At 41.6% G+C, this 24,402-nt stretch overlaps 1 protein-coding gene across 2 annotated transcripts in view; it reads right to left on the reverse strand.

Annotated features, from left to right (window-relative positions):
- pla2g6 (phospholipase A2, group VI (cytosolic, calcium-independent)) overlaps positions 1–23,433 on the reverse strand; it is a 61,902-nt gene extending 38,469 nt beyond the window's left edge. The window contains exons 1-2 of one of the 2 annotated variants that reach the window (XM_055224164.1): positions 23,354–23,433; positions 19,499–19,716 (exon numbers count right to left, since the gene is read on the reverse strand). In XM_055224164.1, coding sequence (XP_055080139.1) covers positions 19,499–19,713 — 215 coding nt within the window. In that variant the 5' untranslated portion in view covers positions 19,714–19,716; positions 23,354–23,433. Of the gene's footprint in view, positions 1–19,498; positions 19,717–23,349 lie in introns of both variants that reach the window. The other variant, XM_033965988.2, reaches the window with a different exon arrangement.
- Positions 23,434–24,402: the final 969 nt, after the last annotated feature.

Here is a 24,402-nt window from a genome sequence, read left to right on the forward strand (position 1 = left end):
CTACAGATGGATACAGCCGGAGAAGTCATACATCTGAACCATCTCAGAGACACTTGGAGCAGTTCCTTTGGATGGTTAATCCTGAGCTGGAAGTTTTGATTCGGGAGCGCAACACAACCACCGCTGAGGAAGCTGTCCGTCTAGCCGAGGTCTTTACAGCAACTCAGAAAGGGACCAGATCCATGCGTTTCAGACGAGAATTTCCAGAGAAAGTCCAGCCAAGTAAGTCCTTTGGGGCTGATAGGAGGTTTGGTCCTGGTCAGGGTAATGGCAGTGGTAGGCAATCTCCATTTCACCAACAGTCCCATCCAGCTAAAAAGCCTTTCTCTAAAACACCAGCACAGGAAGTAAAGTGTTGTAACTGCAATGAGCTAGGTCATACATAGCATTTCTGTCCAGCACTTAAAACAAAGCCATCTTTGCTATGTTCCGTACCCAGACCAGCAGTAGTGCAGACAGGGGAGCAAAAGGGGTGTTTAACACCAGTCCTTCTAAATGGCCACCAGCAAGAAGCTGTTAGATTCAGGCTGTTTTCAGACAGTAGTTTTGTCTAGTTTGGTTCCACCCGAACTTTTAAAAACACATTGAGACCTCGCAGGTCTAAAACTGGACAGAGGTTGCCAGTTTTCTTCGGGACAAGAAAGTATCTTGAATAAAAAAAACCCGGATCCTGCCGAGGGTCTACGTGTACAATTGCACCCTTTTCCAGCAAGGTTGCTATTTCCAGATTGAGTGCCACGGATTTTGCCGGGTCCGAAATGGCAGTCATTCGGACCTGGCCGAAAACAGGAGGCCAGCGTCGGAACTGTAGGCGGTATCCTCGTGATAAGGTGGTCAAACACCCACATGTCTGGGGTGTTGGCAGCCCAGTACTGGAGCTGTTCCGGGGTGAAACAACGGACTGCCGGCCTGAGGGGTTCACCTACGGCCCCCCCAGCCTCTCGAAGGCCTGGAGGGCTGGTGACCAGACTGTGATGACCGAGGCACATGTGAAGCCCTGGGCCAATCACTCTGTGAGCGCCCAGACCTTGGGAGTCAAAAATGGGCTTGATGGTACAGCATATGTCTGCTGGTGTGTAGTAGATGACCCAGGAGCAATAGGAGGAGGGGCTCGTCGGTGAAGGCCCGCCAGCTGATGTCTAGTCTGAGAGGCCTGGGCTGTCCGTTGCAAAGCTTCCAACGCTGCCTCTCCAAGAAGTTCACCCGGAACCACAGGTAATCCCCTCAAGGTTTGCCTACACGTCTCGGTTAAGGGAGGTTGTGCCAACCAAACCTGCCGACGCGCCTGGGTCAGGATGGACAGCAGGCGGCCCAGCTCACTTGACATAAAAGCAAATGCTTGTAGGGACGTGTCGACCAAGCCTTGCGTAGCCGCATCGACATTAGAGGCCTCTAGTGAAGTCGCTAAACCTAAAAGTAAATGGGACACGGAATTGCCGATACGACCCATGCGCGCCCCAGAGTCGTAAGCTTTACACAGCAATTCGTCAATAACCCGGCACTGAGGTCGCGGGCACCTGGCATTGGGTCTCAGAGCCTCGTCTGGAGCCACAATAAGGGAGGCCACAGCTGGTTCAATCGCTGGCATATGTCCCAATCCAAACTTGGGCGCCTCCTGCATGGCAGCAAGGATCCTTCCATCAGACGTCGGTTTAGAAAACGCTTTTGTATCTGACCAGCAGGCATGAAGTTCCTTAATATACTCCGTAGAGGGAGGAACCAAAAAGGAAGACGCAGAGCTCTGTCGTCTAAAAAATGCACTAGAAGCCATAGGCTGCGCCGTCGGTGCCTCCAGTTGTAACCGTGCAAAAGCCACGCGTAAAGAGGAGGCAGCTGAGTCATCGTCACCTCCCTGAGAGCAGGTGGAGTTGTGTGAGCTCAACTCTGATATGTCAGAACACGCATCCAAACCGTCTCCAGTATGCGGGTCAGTGTTGTGAAAGTGCGTATCTGACGCCACCACAGACAAGGCATCGTCTTCACAAACAGAAACCACATCCCGCTGGGCAGCTCGCTGGTCGCTATCCCAGGTCTGCATGGACTCAATGAGAGCTCTCATTCTAGTGAGCTCTGAAGTAAGGCTATCCACCTTCGAGAATAATCCCGCAGAGCGATCCCCTTTGCTGCGCTTATGCGGAGTAGGTGAAGCGTCGACAGCAGAGCGCTTTATCCTCACCTTCCCACTCGCCGGCAACTGGGTGTCCTGTATATCAGAGGGCTCCTCCAAACGCGGCCAGGCGGTCAGCACGCAGGGATCTCGGCATAATGCTGCAACTCATGCAAGCATTCTCCGTCAAGCCCTCCTTAAGGTGGTCCACACCCAAACATAAGGGGCATAAATCATGTCCATCCTCCGGTTGAAGCGGGGCCATGCAAGCTCTACAGCACATGGACTCCATCACAACAGACGCTAGATCAGGTCGAGCTGAAAACGCCACTCTTGATCCGCACGCTGGGATTAAAAAATACCACGTCGAGCCGAAAACGCCACTGGTGGTAGACTCAAAAACTCAAAGCGAACAGTAACACTGCTGATAAGAATGAACTAAAGAACCGAGCACGGTTCCAAAATAACAGATATTTTAGCCGAATGCGGCAATAGTTTACACAAAAAGTCGACCTGAACCGAACACGGCAACAAATACAAACCAGCTCCACCGACCCGGTGTCGCTTCCAATAAAAAATGCAGTAACTACTTACCATACGGTCCTTGTGAAACGTGCACCTCACCGGCGTCAGGGAAACACCCGCTTCAGGTGAGGCACTCCACCCCGCGCAGCTTACGCAGCCCCTGAGGGGCGAGTCGCACTAGCTACCCCGACTGTGATAGACTGCAATCAATTCACAAGTCACGGGACTCTGAGCAGTAAGCTGTCACCAAAGGGAGAAACAATTGTGGTACGAAGCAGTATTCGCGAGTAGCCACAACACACTCGACCTAAGCGCAAGAAGAAAAAAGGGACTGTGTTTCCGGAGTCACGTGACTATATAGCCTCACGTGGGTCACCGGAAGGTCATAGGTGAATTTGTTGTTATTAAATCTCGACCTGCGCATACGCAAGAGTGATCATCCAGTGCTTGAAGCACCGCCTCTGGCGGTCAGAAGGGATGAAATAGAACTGTAAGTCTCTGCTTCGCAAATTTAGAAAATAGTTTAATTTGGGTGGCCTATATAGTGGCATATAAAGTTAAATGAAGCACAATTACTAACTAGGGACTGGGCCACTGTTCCCTCTAAGCTGCATGCCTGCGCAATTGCGCACTGCTGACACTGTCTCTGTGCACAGAAAATCTGTGCTGCGCACAAAAAAATCGAACCAGAGTTGAAAATAAAATAAACACCCAACAATTTATTCTGCGTTATTTTTCAATGTGAGTCAGTGAGTGTGACCGGGGACGAGCTGCTCCAGCCAATTATGTGATTCACATACGTATTTGCGCATCTTATTAATGTCATTGACAGGCGTCCTCATGTCCCGCTCCCAGAGGTTTAGCTTAGCCGATGTGGCCGATGTGGAGTGAAGACTCGCTCATGATGCTAAGTGATGCACCTTAACGTTCCGATGGCCCGCCCTCGGGCGCACTGTTACGCACTGTTTTGCAGCAGTTTTGCGTTTCAAACATGACGAAACAGACAAAATAAAAGGAAGAACGCGACCGAGAACACTGTGGATGTTTGTACAAGATTAACTAGAGGCATCTCTGACCCGGAGCGGTTCGTGGAACCAAGTGAAGATCTCATGGTGGACTGAGGAGCAGAGGACCTGATGTTTTGATGGACTGGATGCTGTTCCTGATCGGTAAGCGTGGTATTCTGCTATTGACTTAATTGTGGGTCAAATATATCATGCGTAATCATTAGCATTAGCTAATGCCAATCTGCGCCGAGCGGGTCCGAGTTGGTCCGAGCGGGACTCGATCCTCCAACCTCTAACCACTGAGCCACTGTAGCAGAATGACTGTCACACTGTACAATCATGTACAGTGTGTTCTTAGTTTCCAGTGTGTGCTTGTTTACATTTTGAAGTGTGTGTGTTTGTTCACTGTTTGCAGTGTGTGGTTTGTAAATATATATTTATTTTGACCCATACCACTCGTTTTGACTATATTTTATATACAAATATACATTTTATAATGTGTTTTGATATGATATGTAAATGTACAGTAATAGAGCAGCTGGGTGTGCAGATACAGATTCCTCTCAGTGTGTATTGGTCATTGAATACTGTCACTAGTTTATGAGTTGTAAAAATCAAATGATCGTATCACATACTGAAAAAGAGTTACCGGACTGTCTCCCAGACCACAGTAGGACAATCTCACTCAGTGCACAGCAAAATCTTCACACAATGGCTTATACTCATAATACAAGTCAGAGCGTTATAATAAAAATGTTAAGTGTGTTTTCAACATTGGAGTTTACAGTTGACTTGGTTTGGTTGGAAGCTCATGTTTTCCCGTAGTTAAAATTAAATATTTATACTTCCAATAGCATTAACATACTACACAGGTCATGAGCAAGATTTTTGTCATTTTCATTGTATAAGTGGCTGAAGCACTTAATTAAAAGTCTTATAACAGAAATGTAAATGTGGTAATTTGATTCCTTTTATACACCATTTAACTTGGATGGATGCGATGCAGTATGACCACCGTGCACAGGTCTGATGTCGCTCACAGTGGTCCATGGGACCGCTCAGGGAATTTGTGTGTTTGCTCAGACTCGTGAAAAATTAGAGGGAACATTGGACTGGACGATATTAAAATTTAGACTCATGATTATTGTGGCCAAAAAAATCGCGATTAACGATATTATCACGATAATTAGATAACCTGTACATGTTCCGACAGCCCGGGACAACTTTACAATTTTACAACAATGTACATATACTTCTGCATCACCCACACAAACAATCTACACATCAAATGAAAGCTACAGCGCTTGTACAGAAAAGTCAAAAATGTGGATTTGGACTTCACTTACCTTTGAGGGCTCTGGTTCTGTCAAACATCAACATATTCCCACAAAGTTGGTCTCATTCATTCCGTACAGGTCCAGAGAATATAATACAGTCAATAAATTATGTCCACAAAATAAGTTAGATCCTCCATGTCCAATCAGCTGCAGGAAAGTATTCCAAATGTGAAATCTGCTCCGTCACTTTTTTGCATTTCTTTGGTCAATTTCAGGCATAATAAACTTCTGACAGTGCCAGCTTTGTTCCTCAGTGCTAAACACACGTGTTAGCTTCTGATTGACGCCAATGTTGGCCAATAAGGTGAGTCAATAATGGTTGGGCAATAAGGGTTACTGGTCAACCTATTACATTACACACATTTTGTGACTTTTTTCCTTTACAGCCAATGAGCAGCGGAACACGATGTATCACATGCCACGCTTTTCCGCACCCGGCCGAAAATGTGTGCTCCTCAATGTAGCCAACTTGTCGAAATGGGACAGCCCTTGTCGCGCCGGAAGTGATGCAAGTGCAAAAAAGTGCAAAATTGGGACATGGCTGAAGCCAAGTGGATGCAGAAATCTGTGTATGATGGCACATTCGACGCACTGTTGTTTTGTGTTTTAAACATGATGAAACAGAAAAAACAAAGGAGATATGCGATCGTGGACACTGTGGATGTTATACTAGAGCAGGGGAGGCGGACACGTGGCTCTCGAGCCGCATGCAGCTCTCTGCCAATAGGAATGCGGCTCTTTGCCTCGTATAATATTTTCTATATACTGCAGCTCTTTGCATTGTCTCATGTTTCACTTATTTTTTTCTGTCTGAAAACACATTCAAATCCACCAGGGCTTATTAAAACAAATAATAAACAATATATAAAAACTGATTTATCAGCTTTTTTTTACGCTGCGTCTGACAAGTGACCGCTCGTCATCTGCGCGGGTTACGTCTAATGGTGGGAAAATAAGTAAACATTTCATGTGCGTGCAGACTGTTACCCTCGTTGGCAAAATGATGAACACAAAAGGATGAACACAGCACATTTCTGGAAGAATGGGAAGATGCTTACTTTTTTATTGAACAGAATGGCAAATCACTCTGTTTAATTTGCAATACTACAATATCACATTTCAAGGCTTCAAATCTTTAGCCTGATTTGAGCACTCTCCAGGTTAATATGGACAAGGAATTCCCCAAAGGTTCTGAACTACGCGAGCACAAACTGAGCACCTTGAAAAGCCAGGTAAAAAGACAGCCTCAAATGTTTCAGCAATTGAACAAGCATGGAGAAACTGTGACACTTGCATCCTATAAAATGGCGTGGAAGATTGCTTCTCGGTCCTGGAGCGGTTCGTGGCAAAGAGTGAAGACCTCACAGTGGACTCAGGAGTAGAGGACCTTATGTTTTGATGGACTGGATGCTGTTCTTGATCGGTAAGCATAGTTTATTCTGCTATTGACATAATTGTAGAAAATATATCGTATGTAATCGTAAGCACTCAAATTCACAGAGAAAAAAGCTTAAAGAGGAACTGAATGTAGACACGCACATATAGCGCGGACATGCGACACGGCGCGGTCAGCAGCTGAGCAATTGCAGAGCCTGAGTTTTTCTAAACTCATCATAAATGTTGTTAAGGAGGTCCGACCGGTTCCTCAACAAATATTACGTAAAGCAGTTGCTTTAAATTACGTTTGTGGAATATATTTTGTGTGGAAACAATCAAATAAAAATGGTAGATACAATAAATTTTAAATGACTGCAATTCATTGTAAAAGTTGTATTATGAAGTAACTGTGTAACTGTAATTGTGTATCCTTTTAAAATGTAAAAACTTTATTTATTTACACTAAAATGTATATGTATAATTTTACCAATTTTCTCACCTGCAATGTATTTAGAACACATGTTTTTTTTCCTTGTTGAATTTACATGAAGCCCATTCCCCACCCAAGCACTTGGACAGGAACTCAACGCAAACACTTGAGTCCCTGTCAATTCTCAGGAGGTAAGTGTCACAGTTACGGCAAAACATTAGTTTGCACCTAAGGTTGTTTAATTTCTAAGACAACATGCACATGGCATCAATGTGACATGTGTTTTACCATTAGATGAGACAATACAAATCAATCAATATTGCCACTATGACAATGCAATGCTTTCCAGAGAATCAAATCAAGAAGAAGGTTTGTGAGTGTGAGAAAGAGGAGTTAGAAAGGTTTAAATTCAAATATATTTTTAGCAGTTTGAAAATTAGGTGTCCCAGCTTTAGATATCTATTTTTCAAGCCACAAATCGTTCAGAAATGGTAACAGTAAAATTTTAATTGTATTCAGTTTAATGTTATTACATTGAGTTTTTGAGGGAGTTTATTTTGAGCGGACAAATATCAGAATCAGAAGACTTTTATTGCCATCATTTGTGAACACAGTTCACAAACTAGGAACTTACTTTGGTAATAAAGTGCAACTTAAAACACACTGAATAAATACAAATACATATGGGTGCGTTGTTGACCAAGTTGACATACATTAGTTGAAATCTGACTTTCTCTGAGTTGTTGTTGGATTATTTCAGGCAAAATAATATATCCCTTAAGAATATAAGATTTCACATACTTCATCAGAAAATTACATAGTGAAACTTTAAAATCGTGTTTGATCTAGATTTGAATCATTATAGCTGCTATTTAAAACCACTTAGCCTTTATGTTACAACTTTACAGCAATGTACGTGTATTTCTCCGTCACCCACACAAACAATCTACACATCAAATGAAAACTACGGCATTCATCTTTCTGAATATGTAAACCATTTACACCTCTAATCACCACAGTGCTGACAGGAAAGCCGTTTTTACAGAGAAGTCAGAAATGTGGATTTGGACTTCACTTACCATTGAGCGCTCTGGTTCTGTCAAACATCAACATATTCACACAAAGTTGGTCTCATTCGTTCCGTAAAGGTCCAGAGAATATAATCCAGTCAAGAAATTATGTCCACAAAGGAAGTTAGAGCCTCCATGTCCAATCTGCAGCAGGAAAGTGAAATCTGTTCCGTCACTTCTTTGCATTTCTTTTGTCAGTTTCAGGCATAATAAACTTCTGACAGCGCCAACTTTGTTCCTCAGCGCAAAACAAATTTGTTAACTGGTGATTGACACCAAAGTTGGGCAATAAGGTGGGGGCTGTGGGTTACTGGAGCCGCGGACAGTGAATGAGAGCTACAGATGACTGGAAGAGTACGCCCCACTCTCCCCCTTGTAGAATCAAGCTGTTACATTACACATGTTTAGTGATGTTTTCCTCTTAAAGCCCATGAACTGCGGAACACGCTGATGCGTGACATGCAGTGGTCTACTGTAAACAGACGGCGTTTGCTGCGTGCGTAAAAAGACGAGACTGGATATAAAGATCCATTTTAAACATGACGAAACGGACAAAACAAAGGAAGTACGCGACCGCGGATACTGTGGATGTTTGTACAAGTAAAACTAGAGGCATCTCGGACACAGAGCGGTTCGTGGAACCGAGTGAAGATCTCATGGTGGACTGAGGAGTAGAGGAACCTTATGTTTTGATGGACTGGATGCTGTTCCTGATCGGTAAGCGTGGGTTATTCTGCTATTACCTTAATTGTGGGTCAAATGTGTATCATGTGTAATCATTAGCATTAGCTAATGCCAATCTGCGCCCCCCGACCACCACCAATCATCACGTACCCACCACTTGGGTGAAGTGTCTTGCCTAAGGACACAATGACAGAACAAAGGACACAATGACAGAAATTGGTCCGAGTGGGACTCGACCCTCCAACCTTCGGGTTGCGGGACCAGAGCTCTAACTACTGAGTGACTGTCTCACTGTATAATCATGTACAGTGTGTTCTTAGTTTCCAGTGTGTGTTTGTTTACATTTTGAAGTGTGTGTGTGTTTGTTGATTGTTTGCAGTGTGTGGTTTGTAAATATATATTTATTTTGACCCATAGCAATTGTTTTGACTGTATTTTATATACAAATATACATTTTATATTGTGTTTTGATATGATATATAAATGTACAGTAATAGAGCAGCTGGGTGTGCAGATACAGATTCCTCTCAGTGTGAGTTTTCAGTAGAGCCCTCACTGATGTCTGTGGGTTGAAACATTCAAAAGTTATTGCACTTTTTCCAAACATTCTCCAAATGTCTTCATTCGGATAGGTTTGAAGAGGCCTGGACTTACTCATGATAAAATGATTGTAAAACTCTCATTTTTATAGGTATTGACCTCAAATTTGAAATGTAAGTGGTCAGCAATCTTGTCAGTTGAGATATAGTGTATTTTTGGCCCCAGCTCCCTACTGCAGCTTTCTACACCTTCATTTTCACATTTTTTTGGTGAGGATGAGAAAAAAAAAATGTATGTGTGTTCCAAAGTGTATAAATGCTCAGCAGACAAACTTACAGTGATTCTGACGCCTGTGGGTAAAACTATAGGGTGTTTCACCAAAATGACACGGAATGCTAAATTAAGGCAGAACAATAATCTTGTTTGAAAGTTCTAGTGAAGTTGGCTTCACAAAATGCAATTACCCTCCAGCTCAATTTTAACTACAGGTATTCTGTAGTGACAGCACATGAATCCAGCCAATTCTATGCTAAATTAGGTTGGGTCCATGTTGTATGTGACAAAAAATAACCTATAGGTATATTCACCAATGTTGAACCTGATGATTTCTGACTGACTAGACCGAAGAACTCCTTGTATTACAACAAAAGTCTTAATTTTAGCTATATTAATTTTATTATTGTTTTTTTTTTTTTTTTATTAATTTTAACCATCTACATTACCGCTATGTTATTACCCCATAGAATGTTGTTATTTCACGTGAGCACAACCTTGTGTAGCAAGATGTGTAAAATGTTCACAGAGTTACATTTTCATAAACAATAAAACAAAAAAGTGCTGGAACAATAAACTGCTGGGTCACTATTGTAAATACTAAAATGTTTTGATTAATGCAAAGTTCTGTATTTACCTTCAGAAAATCTCAAGGGATGGAAAAAAAAGATGCTAATGACTGAACTTAATGTTCATTTAATTTGTCTACTAACACTTTTGGGACAGGTTTTTTTTTTTTTTTTACAGTAGTGACACAGCAGATTGATATTTGATAGTTCCACAGCTTTTTTAGATTGTTACTAATGTAGCTTCACCATTGGGCATGGCTTGCTAGGACATAGTTCGATTTACTATTTAAAAAATTGCATTATGTGTGAATTATATTTTATGCTAATACTCATCTATTGCAGGTACAGCAAGATGGTGACGTCAAGGTGACTACAGCAGTCATTGCAACATCTACAGATGTCAAAATAATTCTGGAAGGTGAAATGGTCATGACTAATCTCCAGTCGCCGATTAAAGGGTTCGGCATGCTCTTTGGACTGATCTACGCCCTTAATATGAGATATCCTAAAAAGTGCGAATGCACATGTGAGTTTATCCAAAAAGTGCTTCTTGACTGGATGGAAAAAGAATGAGTACAGAAGTGCCAAACTCAGCATCTTGGTACATAGGAAGTAGTTCATTCATCTGCTTTCATACATTTTTACACATTTTACAGTTTTGTAGTTTAACTCTGTTAAGCTGTTTGTTCAAAGTTACAGCAGACAAAATGTGAATGTTATTTGTTTTGTTTTAATAGTTTGTAAAGCTCCTGCACCCATTACACTGGTCAACACCAAATTAATTGTTTAAGATTTTTTAGCTGATTTATGATAATTTTGATGTGCTGAATCCAAAAATCACATTGGTTTTGCTCTATCAGGTCAACATTCTGAACTAAGCTACATATTTGTTTTTTGACGATTTTGTTTCCGTACGGGTATTTTCATGTCATATGATGCAAAATTCTTTTATATTTCTCGCAATAAACAAATTCTGAATATTTTGCATGTGCCAACGTATGACTAATTGGTTTTTTTGTTTTTTTTACATTGCAAGTGAATGAAATGGCTTCAACTAGAAGATCTTGCAAAAATAAGCCTGACATATTCTGCTACATCTGCAGTGAAAACACCATTGTTCCTAACAGGAATCAAGTCACAAGTTTCATAAAGCATGCTTACCATGCTTATTTTGGTATTAAACTTGATAACCAGGATAAAGCTTGGGCGGAACACAGCGTACGCAAGTCATGCACTAAGTATCTGCCTCAGTGGATGAGGAGAGAGAGGGAGAGAGAAAGGGAGAGGGTGAGAGAGAGAGAGAGAGAGAAACCAGTAGATTCTCATGGTTTCCTGAGAATCTGGGATCAATGAGTGATGAGCAGGGGGAGAGATTCCTTCAGGACATAAAAGAGATGAAGACCAGGTATCAGGGACGCTGGGATGCAGTCATGATGGTTGATTACTGTTGGATTCTGAAGAGAGACATCCCTGCTGCTGAGCATTCGAGGGGTTTGAAGAAATGGACGTTCATGCCCTGAATTTTGTACAATGATAACGTAACGTTCAATTTACATGTACTTACCTTTATCAATTAACATAATGTAACATTTAATTAATACATTCTGTTAGAAAAAAACATTTTTTTCTCCTAAAACATTTTCTGGATGAAAAATATTAATGAAAATCAACTGATCATGTCACAAAAATGTAATTAATTTAGTCAGAAGATCTGATTTTTTTAAAAGCAAATTAGCATAAAAACCTGACCTGATTGAGGAAAAATGGATGTCATTTTCAGATTCAGCGGTGCAAAATGGCCCTAAATCAGTTGAAAAAAACATAGACAACTTTCAAAAATGTTTTTTTTTGTAACGCAGTGTTATCTTTGTTGCGGCTACCGGGATGGCAGGGAAGAAACTGTCGTAACTAATAGCAATAAGCCTGAAATTTGGATTTTATTTGTGTGATTAAAAGAAGACATAAATAACAATACAAATTAAAATTGAATAAATTTAAAATCATACAGGCCAGTATTTAATATTCATTAAAAAAGGAATCGCCATTACACAATCTGAGTAAAGATTTTAAATCATCATGAGATGATGGTTAAATCTTTCCCAAATAAAATGATTGCCAAAGTGCATTTAGCTTTGTTAACGTAAGGCTTGACTCACTTCTAGTCCATTCATCTCCATAAATCCACTTCTTTCGTCAATATAGAGCAGGCCTCAAAGACTCATAGCTTTCATTTTATATGTTGTACAGTGTCAATTTCATGCATGCACTGTTGATAAAAAACAAAAATATTAACGTGTTATGTATTTACTAAGAGTATAGGACAACAATACTGAGGGTTGAAATGTGTTATAAAGGACTTATATTGTTTTAAATTTGCTCAGTTAACCTTGAATATTAAGGTAACATAATTGTGATCTTGAACCAATTCTTCTTTCTTAGAATGAGGATCAGAATCTGTTAGACCAACGCAATAGGTATCATTATGAACAACAAAGACTTTTTAGATGTAAACGGATTACAATATAAATTGTAAATTGAACCAATGAACCTCATTAATCCATTAAATGTACATTCATTTAATTTGTAAAGTTGTATTAATCTATTACAAATATGTTCATTTAATTTATTATTTTTAAATTGGCCCATTGTGGGGAAGCTGGCCCGAGTGATCAAAATAGGAGGCAGACTCAAAAGACGTCCCATTAGACACAATTTATTCCCGTGCAGTGGTACACCATGAACACAAAAAATAATCCATATTTACAAAAATTAACGGTGCTCAACGAAAAACTTAAGCAACCAAACTTAAACAACTGAGACAAAAGCCACAAATACCCTGGCTACACTGGTGTTCTTCATCTGTCTAATTACCCAGACTAAAATACTTTCCTGTACCGGAAGCTCCGCCCCCGGTCTACTCCATCTCTTGTCCAGGGGGGCTGTGGGAGTAACATAAGCACTATGTTCACTATAAAAGCATCTCTCGGGCCCAAGTTCCTTTACTAAAAGTGTTTAACTAAATAAACTATAAACACTTAGTTCATGAAACGAAAATACACAAGACATTAACGCAAAGAAATAAACAAACTTAAACCAGTTTTCCCCCTCCACATGGTCCGGCCCACGACCCCGCTCAAGCCTATAAAATGGCCGACATAGGGCACGCCCCCTCTTTGGACTTGGAACAACAGGCACGGTGGGTGTGATCATCACGACGGAGTGTTGGGTTGGCTCGTGGTTTGTTTCTCTTTGGTTGACACTGGTTCCTTTAAAAACTCTTTGGGGGAGAGGCTTGGATAGTAAGGTAAGTTGCTGTAAGTTTGTCCCTGTCAGGCTAAGAGCGCTTTCCTGGTGGAAATCGCCGGGGTGGGAGTGGGGAGGAAAGTGGCTGAAGCTCTGCTTGGGAGCACTCCGAGGCTGCAGGTGGGTCGCCGCTTCGGTTGCCTTACCGGGCTTACGGGCTATTGTGCATAACAACCCGCCACAAGTACTTCTCTGAAGACTAGGGGGGGAGATTAGTTAGATAATTGGACAGGTAGTTAGAGGGACACAGCTGCAGTGACTCCTTGCTATTAGATAGCTAGCAGTTAGCCTGCCACTCCCACCGGCTAGGTGGCGTCAGTTGCCATAGAGGTGGAGGAAGGGAGGATGCCCAGGAAAATAAAGGGAAGCCATGGGGGTAATGCTGCTCATGGAAATCTTAGTGATGGCAATAAGGGGGGAGCTCCTACAGTTAAAATTCAGAGAGTGGATGGAAATAAAGACCTTCGAATCTTCCTTAAGTTTGTGAATGGACATAGCTTCAGCTCAGTTAACCCCATCCGTCTTGCTAAGACACTGAAAGAGGTTTTGGGGGAGATCGTGAGTGTCCAGATTTTGGCAGATGGGAAGTTACTTGTTGTTTGCTCTTCAGAGTCCCAGAGGAAGAAAGCTGCCTCGCTTAAAATGTTGTGTGAAAAGCAGATTGAAAGTTTTGTGCCTGCGAGTAAAGGAGGGCTGAAAGGAGTTGTGTATGGGGTGTCGCTTGAGATGACAATGGAAGATCTAGTGAGAGGAGTTGAAAGGGCTAAGGTTGTAGAGGCTTCCCGCATTCGGGTGTTTAGTGAGGGCGTCAGGAAGGATACGACCACGGTGGTCTTGACTTTTCAAGAGGAGTCATTGCCTGAGAGAATCTATGTGGGCTGTTTGGCGTTTAGAGTGCAGCCATATAGAAAACCCCCACTCAGGTGTTTTAAATGTCAGCGCTACGGGCATGTTGCCGCAGTGTGTCGGGGGGAGCGCAAGTGCGGAAAGTGTGGGGGTAACCATGAGTTTGTTGAGTGTAAGGAGGCGACGCTCAAGTGTGGTACTTGTGGAGGTGGGCATATCACTGGCAGTAGGGAGTGTGAACACTACAAGCAAGCTGCTAAAGTGCAGAGTTACAAGGAGGCTAATAAAGGAGCGACTTATGCTGATGCTCTTAAACATGTGAAGCGGCAGAGTGCCCCCACTACTACGACAGCTGTAGCGGGGGACTCTGTAGTTGTGAATACAGTGAACTTTCTGGCTTTTATTGCCGAAGTGATGTGCGGCCTTAAAAAAGCAAAAAACAATTCTGATATTGTGCGAGCTGTGGCTGATAGTGCTCAAAAAATCTTGGGGACTCCCCAGGTAGACCCAGAGTATCTGTACAATTTGGTTTTTGGAAAAGATAAAACACAGACTGGCTCTGCCAGTGGTGGTGGGGGACCTACTTAATCTTGTGATGATATTCCACATCTTTCAATGGAATGCACGGAGTCTCATAGCTAATGGGCAAGAGTTAAAAGGGTTTATTGGGGCATTTAAAGAGTCACATGTGCCGAAAATTATCTGTATACAAGAGACTTGGCTAAGGCCGTGCTTAGATTTTGTAATTCCTGGTTATGTCTGCCTGCGTAAAGACCGAAATTCCTCTGGTGGGGGATGTGCTATGTTCATAGCAGAAGAGGTCCAATACCGCAGAGTAAATATTGAGCTAGAGCTTGAATGTGTGGTGGCTGAGATCTGGATGACCACTGGAAAGCTGACAGTTATAAACTTCTACAACCCTTGTCTAGCTTTGAACATAGCTCAATTAGAACAGGTAATGGAACAAGTGCGACCCCCAGTGGTCTGGACCGGAGATTTTAATGCGCATAATCCATTGTGGGGTAGTGGAAGAAGGGACTCAAATGGGTCAATACTAGAAGAGTTTATGGACAGATTTGACTTGGTAGTTATGAATGACAGGAGGCCAACAAGGTTTGACATAAGGAATAAATCTACATCCTGTATTGACTTGACGTTTGCTTCAGCTGAACTTGCAAGGTGTGGGGAGTGGGATGTACTTGGTAGTTATACCATGGGCAGTGACCACTATCCAATCTTAAGCAGATTTAGTAAAGGACTTCAGGTGGAGGAAGGGGTGATAGCTAGTGGGTTTAATTTTAAAAGGGCTGATTGGGATAAGTTTAATGAGTGCCTGGTAGAAAGGGCAGATGATTTTAACAGTGAGGGAAGTGCTGAGGAGTATTGTGAATCATTTTGCAATATCCTTAAAGAAGCAGCTAGAAAAGCAATTCCAAAGAAATCACAAAGGAAAAAGAAAAAAATGGTGCCTTGGTGGGATCAAGCATGCAGCAATGCTATCAGAGCTCGAAATAGAGCATATAGGAAGCTAAAGAAGTATCCAACTGATTATTATGCAATAGAATACAAGCGATGCAGAGCTCAGGCAAGAAGAACTATTAAGAGAACCAGGAAAGAGAGCTGGCAACAGTATTGTAGCACATTGGGGGCCCAAACTCCAATTAAGAAGGTGTGGGGAATGATACATAGGATGGCAGGTATTCATAAAGGAGTGTCCATTCCTGTGTTGAAGGAGGATGTCACAGTAGCTGTAGATAATGAGGCAAAGGCTGAGCTTTTGGGGAAAACTTTCCAGAAAATTCATAGTAAAAACAATATAAGTGAGCAAGCAATGTTAAGAAGGAGTGCCAGCTTAGATCAGCTACAAATTAAGGCTTAGCTATAATAATAGTGATGCAATTAACCTCTTTTTTTTCTATGAAAGAGCTGAAGAGGGCGATAAAACAAGGGAGGCACACGTCGCCTGGGAAGGACGGCCTGGGGTACGAGGTATTTCAGCACTTGAGTAATGATATGCTGGACGAGCTACTGTGTCTGATTAATACCATATGGGAGGTGGGGCAGCTGCCCAAAGACTGGAGGCATGCAGTCATTGTGCCTATTCTGAAACCAGGTAAAGACTCAGCGTGTCCCTTGTCTTATAGGCCAATAGCTCTGACAACTGTATTGTGTAAAATCATGGAGAGGATGGTAACAGATCGGTTGGTTTATAGATTGGGAAAAAAAGGGTATTTAACACCTGCCCAAAATGGTTTCAGAAAAGGCAGGGCCACAATGGACTCCGTGATAGTACTTGATGAAATCAAAAAAGCACTTATAAACCGTGAAGTCGTGGTGACTGTTTTTCTGGATGTCGAAAAAGCCTATGATATGCTCTGGAAGGAAGGCTTGCTTATTAAACTGTATGACGCAGGAATTGGGGGCAGAATGTTTAACTGGATTAAGAGCTTCCTGAGTGGACGGAGTATACAGGTCCGAGTTGGGGGATGTTTTTCTGGAATTTATAGTGTGGATAATGGGACCCCATAGGGTAGTGTAATTAGTCCTATCTTATTTAATATAATGATAAATGACATGTTTAGTGCTTTGGGAGGCGGGTTTGGGAGGTCCCTGTTTGCCGATGACTGTGCCCTTTGGAAGAGGGGAAGGAACACAAAGTTTCTCTTTAGTCAGATGCAGTCAGCACTTGATAAAGTCCAGGGATGGGCAGATAGATGGGGGTTTAGACTGTCAGTTGCTAAGTCCAAATTTGTCATTTTTGGAAGGAAAAAGAATATTGGGTGCCATAATTTGAAATTGTATGGGGAGCCTGTTGAGAGAGTGCGAGTGTTTAAATTTCTTGGTGTATGGATGGATGAAAAATTGACATATGGGGAACATATTCAGAGAACGGTGGATAAATGCTGCAAGGTGATAAACATAATGAGGTGCCTTACCGGCACAACCTGGGGTGCAGGAAGGGATGCGCTTTTAATGATCTATAAGGCAATGATTCGGCCTGTGTTTGATTATGGATGTGTAGTATATGGGTCTGCAGCCCAGTCGACATTGGCAAAGTTGGATGTAGTGCAGGCAAGAGCACTTCGATTGTGCACCGGGGCCATGAGAACGACATCAATTTCTGCACTGTTGGTGGAGGCAGGTGAAATACCTTTGACCCTGCGACGCAAAAAACTGGCCCTCAATTATTTAGTGAAATTAAAAGGGGCTGAAAAATCACTGCTGTCCACCCGAGTGCTGGAAGAAAGCTGGGAGTTTAGCCAGAGTGCAAGCAGAATTAATAGACATAGCTTTATACAACGTGTAGAGGGAGGTTTTAGGGAACTAGGAGTTAAAAGCAGTGAAATTGTGGCTCTGGTGCAGTGGCCTGTGATTCCACCGTGGCTGTGGCATGAGCCTATAATTGACCTATCAATAAAGAAGCTAGCCAAAAGTGGATGCAAGGGAAATCTGGCGCCCTATGTGAGAGATTATCTTGGGAACCAGTGGGAGGGGGTCACCCAAATATACACAGATGGGTCTAGAGACCCCGAACATAGTAAAGCGGGGTTTGGCTTCTGGGTTCCCCAGTTCCTTATCCAGCAAAGTCATCGGCTCCCAGATGATATGTCTATTTTTTCTGCTGAACTGATCGCAATCCTGTGGGCACTGTGGTAGCTGGAGGAAGCAGGAGTTAAGAGGTCAGTAGTATGCACTGATTCACTGTCAGCGTTGATGGCCTTGGAAGGGGGCGAAGGAAGTAAGGGATGTCCGGATGTGGTGAATGAAATTTTAATAATGGTGTATAAACTTGAGCTAGCTGGATATGATGTAGGGTTTTTATGGGTCCCAGCTCATGCTGGTCTTGAGGGAAACGATGTTGCAGACAGTCTTGCCAAGGCTAGTCTAAAGAAGCCAGAAATACACCTCAGAGTACCTCTTGGCAGGATGGAGTGTCGATCTATTATACAGGCCAGTATTAAAAAGCAGTGGCAACAAAAGTGGGATGATGAAACAAAGGGGAGACAGATGCACAGCATAGTTCCAACAGTTAATGACCCTTCTAGGCCTGCTCTCTCACGCCAGGATGACACTAAACTAACACGCCTCCGATTAGGCCACTGTGGGTTGGCTAATGGGCTATTCCTCATTGGGAAACACGACGATGGCTGTTGTGAGTGGTGTGGAGTCTCTGAGACCGTGGTGCATGTTATGCTGCACTGTCCAGTATATAGTGCTCAGAGAAGTGACATGTTTAGGGGGTTATCTAAGATAGGACTCAACAACTTTTCCCTGACGACAATACTAGGACATGGAGCTTACCCCAAGGAGAGGGCTCAGTTGGTGACCCGATTTCTAATTCAAACAGGGGTGTATTATAGAGTTTAGGGAAGAGCAGCTGTAACGTTCTTTTCCTTAGGCGAGCACTTGCCACGCAGTAAAATCCACATGAAATCTCCTGACCAGTGGAGGGCAGCAATGCACTAACTGTGCCCAGTCTGCCGGAAACAACCACAACAACAACAACGCCCCCTCTTTGTCTGGACCATGTGGGGATGCAGGTAAGATGATTATTTGATTGAACTGAATAAACACATTTAACTAAATAAAATATATTTAACTAACAAATGTGTGGTGATTTAACTGATTACAACTAAACAAAACAAACCCGGGATAGTTCTATTTCATTGAGTATTGAAGTTATTGAAAATGAACAGACATGTGCAAAAAAACAAATCATAATACTATTAAAAGGGACAAAGGCCCACTTTGTCACACCCATAATGCCAATTTTTATTTTTTTTTTATTGACCATAAAAATTTAATTTTAAACATTGAACCAATATATAATGTATTAATGTTATACATTAAACTAATTTAGGTTGACCAATTTAATATATATCATGATGATGATCAATTAAGAATATTTAGATCTAAATGTACTCTGTGCACAGGAACATGCTAGCTAGCTCACAGTGTCTCAAAGCTAATGCTAAGTTTTATTAAAAGCATAAAAAATAAAACAACCTATTAAAGTTACAAGTTAATGTAAAGACTATTCAATTGTTTGTATGTAGATTATTTCAGTTTGTGGTGTAATTGTAATATTTTGTATGCCTCAAAACTAGCATTAGCATTTTCTAAACATAAAGTGTCCACCGGCGAAGTTCTCACTGCATTTGCTTTGTCTTTAACATGTTGTCAGAGACGCACACCCTCAAATCACTGCCCACAGCTTTACCTTTAAATATTTATTCTTTTTAGAGTGACTTTGCAACACTAAACACTGAGGCTGCCAGGTGCTGTTGTTGGCACAGAGCCAATTAACTCTCACAAGAGATGTCACTACAGATGAAAAATAACCTTACATGTCTAATTCTGGCATATTTACAGAAATGTTCATTAATATGTACTGACCCTGAAAAAAATACATAAAATGAAAATACAGACCTGAGTGCAAGTGTGGGCGTCTCGGGGCACAGCAGCACACAGTCCCAGGACTGGCTGGGGCTGTTCTTGTATAGGACCAATTGCCCCTCCTGTCTGAGTTGGACTCGGCCTGTGCCACTGTAGTCCCCCAGGGGCACTTCCTTCACCCTGTATGGGTTTGTGAAGAGAGTGGACACTGAGGACACTGTGTCGAGCAAACGGCCCAGGAACTGCATTCTCTGTGAAGACATGCAAGGTTTAGCTATGTAAAGGTTCAAGCTATTTAAAGGTCCCAGACACATTTTCATCACACCTTCTCAAAAAATACACATTGTCTTTTGTTTCATTTACACACGTTTGAGTAATCCTGGATTATTAGGTCTGCATCCCAAAAACTCAAAGCTCTGTTCCACCGTGTATCACAAGGCTGTAGTTTTCAAGTTAACAGCTACCCATTACCTTTTGTTCAGTAGAGATTGGCAACTCCAGGGCTGAAGTTATTCAAATGATTCTAGTGACTGAAACAATACTCAACTCCGGGTATGTTTTCATGAGGAAACATTACAACAGATCACAAAATAGAGTCAAGGCTAGCCAGACAGCAAAACAAAGTCCATTAGAGAATTGACCAAAACGTATGAAATAGAGCAATAAACAAACAAGGGGGCGTCCTTGGTCATTTTTATCTGTTGGAAAAGAGCCACAAAAAAAAATAGGTGAGGCATTTTTTTTTTTTATTTTGCAGTTGGTTATAGTCACTTTTTAAATTTAGCTTTCACTATTGAGCTGTGTTCACTGCTGTCCCCAGCAGTCATTTTATGTACTCCATTGCCAAGATTCCACAGGCTCAACAGACACGGACCAGATTACGCACAGAACAATGAAGGATGAACTTCATGCGTATCCATATGCCTATAGAACAGAGGTGTCCAAACTTTTTGCAAATAGGGTCAGATTTGGTGAGGTGAAAATGTGTGGGGGCTGACCATTCGGCCTGATCATTCTTTGAACCATTAATATTAAATGTAAATGACTTATTTAATAACTTTTTACTTTTTTATTGCAAATGGCTTTATTTATTTATTTATTTATTTCAAGCACATGTATCAGGTGCACTTGAAGCACATTTCACAAATTAATCCTTATACAGCTAAAAAAGGAGTGGGAAAAAGAACACTTATTAAATCCCACCCCTATCTTCATTTAAGACATAAATTCAATGCTTTGTTTAAGCTTCCTATTCAGTTCAAAAAGAAAAAAAAAGCATATGTATATGTAAAACACCGTCACGCAAAACGTCATGCAAAACGTCACACAGGTGAGCGTCTGTTAGTCTTGTCCTCGCACGGTTCTTGTTAAAGTTCATAACCGAGAATGTCTTGTCACACAAATATGTCGAACCAAAAACACTCAGCATTTTCTTAGCACAATAAAGACAGGTTTAAAGAAATTCGCTAAGAATTTTTTCTTAGCGAATTTCTTTAAACCTGTCTTTATTGTGCTCCAAGCTCGGATCTGCTGCCATCTTCTGGTGAAATATAATATTGCTTGTACATGTTTATTTTACACTTGTTAGCAGTGCTGATGGGCCACACGTAATTATTTTTATGTGGGCCAGTGGAAATTTGTACACGGGCCGGACTTTGGGTATGCTTGCTCTAGAACAGGGGTCTCAAACTTGCAGCCCGGGGGCCAATTGCGGCCCACGAGAAGATATTTTGTGGCCCGCAGGACAATATGAAAGTTTAATGTTAGTGTGGCTTTACCATGTGTCACTCACGCTGTGTCCCCCCCCCCTCACAAAAGATTCAACAAATACCGATGTATATCCATAAAATCCACAAGAATTAGAATATTTCCTCATGTATGTTGAAAACAGCAATTACGTTTGAGAAAAATTTTAAATACTTGATAAGCCCAGCCTCACCCAGACTCTGCCTCCTGCAGCCCCCCGGCTAATTTGAGTTTGAGACCCCTGCTCTAGAATGTAAAGCATAAATGACCCTGAAAGGTAAAAAGGCCGCTTTTAATTTTGAAAATTACCACTTCATGACATCACAAGGTGGATCAGAGCAATTTGAGCTTTGGAGATGTAAACAGACTAATAATAGAGGGTTACTCAAACATGTGTGAATGAAACAAAACACAACTCCAGATCACTGTTCCCTCTAAGCTGCGCGCGTGCGCAATTGCCCACTGCTGACTTGGTCTCCGCGCACAGAAAATCTGTGCTGCGCACAAAAAAATCAAACCGGAATTGAAAATAAAATAAACACACAACAATTCATTCTGACCGGCGACCAGCTGCTCCAGCCAATTATGTGATTCACATAGGTATTTGCGCAGCTTATCTACGTCATTGACAGGCATCCTCATGCGCCGCTACCAGTGTTTTAGCTGATGTGGCTGACATGGACTGAAAACTCGCTAATGATGCTAAGCGTTTAACCCCTTAACATTCCGACGGCCCGCCCTCGGGCAAAGATTTGCGCGTAAAATTACGGACACGTAATTGCGTAATTTCACGCACTGTTTTGCAGCAGTTTTGCGTTTTAAACATGACAAAACGGACAAAACAAAGGAAGTACGCGACCGAGGACACTGCGGAAGTTTGTACAAGTTAAACTAACATCAGACAGAAGTTCGCTCGGACTAACAGAAGTTAGCCCGAGCGGGACTCGATCCTCCAACCTCTAACCACTGAGCCACTGTCACAGAATGACTGTCACATGTACAGTGTATTTTTAGTTTGCAGTGTGTGTTTGTTTACATTTTGAAGTGTGTGTGTTTGTTCACTGTTTGCAGTGTGTGGTTTGTAAATATATATTTATTTTGACCCATACCACTTGTTTTGAATATATTTTATATACAAATACACATTATATATTTTCTTTTGATATGGTATGTAAATGTACAGTAATAGAGCAGCTGGGTGTGCAGATACAGATTCCTCTCAGTGTGTATTGGTCATTGAATACTGTCACTAGTTTATGAGTTGTAAAAATCAAATGATCGTGTCATATATTGAAAAACAGTTACCGGACTGTCTCCCAGACCACAGTAGGACAATCTCACTCAGTGCACAGCAAAAGCTTCACACAATGGCTTATACTCATAATACAAGTCAGAGCTTTATAATAAAAATGTTAAGTGTGTTTTCAACATTGGAGTTTACAGTTGTCTTGGTTTGGTTGAAAGCTCATGTTTTGCCATAGTTAAAATAAAATATTTATACTTCCAATAGCATTAACATACTACACAGGTCATGAGCAAGATTTTTGTCATTTTCATTGTATAAGTGGCTAAAGCACTTAATTAAAAGTCTTATAACAGAAATGTAAATGCGGTAATTTGATTCTTTTAATACACCATTTAACTTGGATGGATGCGATGCAGCATGACCACAGTGCGCACGTCTGATGTCGCTCACAGTGGTCCATGGGACCGCTCAGGGAGTTTGTGTGTTTGCTCAGACTCGTGAAAAATTAGAGGGAACATTGCTCCAGATCTGTTTTTGAGGAGGTAACGGCATTAGAACATGGATTAAAGCTCACAAGAGTGATTTTGGGGTAATATAAGACTTTTACTCTAAACGTGGGTCTTTGGGGGGATAAAAACACATGACAGACTTCATCTACTGTAGTTTAGACAAAGTAAGTTATATAGACTTGTATAAATAAGTAAAATGTTCCACTTCTTAAGTTTGTGGTCACTGTAATACGCTGCTCGTCTCCCACCCAATATCCGTGCAAGTACAGCTGAATTACTCTCTCGCACGTAATCATTCCCCATTTGTTGACAGTCTTAACACAAAACTTGACCGTTGTCCCACTCGAAAATCCTGTAATAAAGTGATATCAGTGTCCCGTTACCTACTGTTAGCGTAGCGTCTGACTTTTGACAGCGACCTCAACCATCAACCGCCATCAATCCACCGCCACGCCGCTACAACCAAACATGAATCGTGACGTAACCGAATAGAGAGCAATCATCCAATCAGGTTTGAGGATAGAGAATATGACAGTCCAATACTCCAATCAGATTCCTTAAGCAGTCAGAGGGTGGGTCTAAAGGCGGGAATAACAAACGTCCCTCTGTTTACCGTAAATTATTGGCAAAATTGAATTATATATTTTTTAAGCTATTTTAGGCATAACTGCTAATGCTGAATTCATGGGTATATTTATAAGTTGCGACATTATATTATATTTTTAAATGTGTTTTAAATGTGTTTTATTATATTTTAAAATATGCTTTCCTCATCACAAACAGACCCGGAGTTGTGTTTTGTTTCATTCACACGTTTAACACGCAAACACTGCGTTCGTTCTTCTCTCAAACAGAAAACGCTCTGTTCCACCTTGTGATGTCATGGTTCCCACTGAGTATTTAAACTCCATATACCAGAGTTTCCCAAACTTGTTTTACTGAGGGCCACAAATTAAAATATTTTTGATGCCGAGGGCCACAGAGCGGTGTAGATACAGTGAGTCATTCAGACTTAATTGCATTTTACATAGGCGCCTTTTAATAATGAGTGGAACAATCATTTTTGGGTCTCTATGCAATGTAATGTGCATGTGTGTAATGTGTGGGTCTATGAGGTAATAGGGGTAGGATTAATTGCATCTGTAGTAAAATGTTCTGCCTATGATCAGTTGGACCAGTTCAACAGGGGGCCAATAAAAAACGGTCTGAGGGCTACATTTGGCCCCTGAGTCATGGTTTGGACAACCCTGCCATATACCCTCACTAGAATCATTTGGATGTTAACTTGAAACCTACAAACCTTGTGACATCACAAGGTGGAACGGAGCAATTTGAGATTTAGACAGACTAATAATGCAGGATTACTCAACAATGTGTAAATGAAACAAAACATCACTCCAGATATGTTTTTGATGAGGTAAAAACGTTGTAACATG

Source organism: Periophthalmus magnuspinnatus, chromosome 1 (assembly GCF_009829125.3).
Source record: "Periophthalmus magnuspinnatus isolate fPerMag1 chromosome 1, fPerMag1.2.pri, whole genome shotgun sequence".
NCBI lineage: Eukaryota > Metazoa > Chordata > Actinopteri > Gobiiformes > Gobiidae > Periophthalmus > Periophthalmus magnuspinnatus.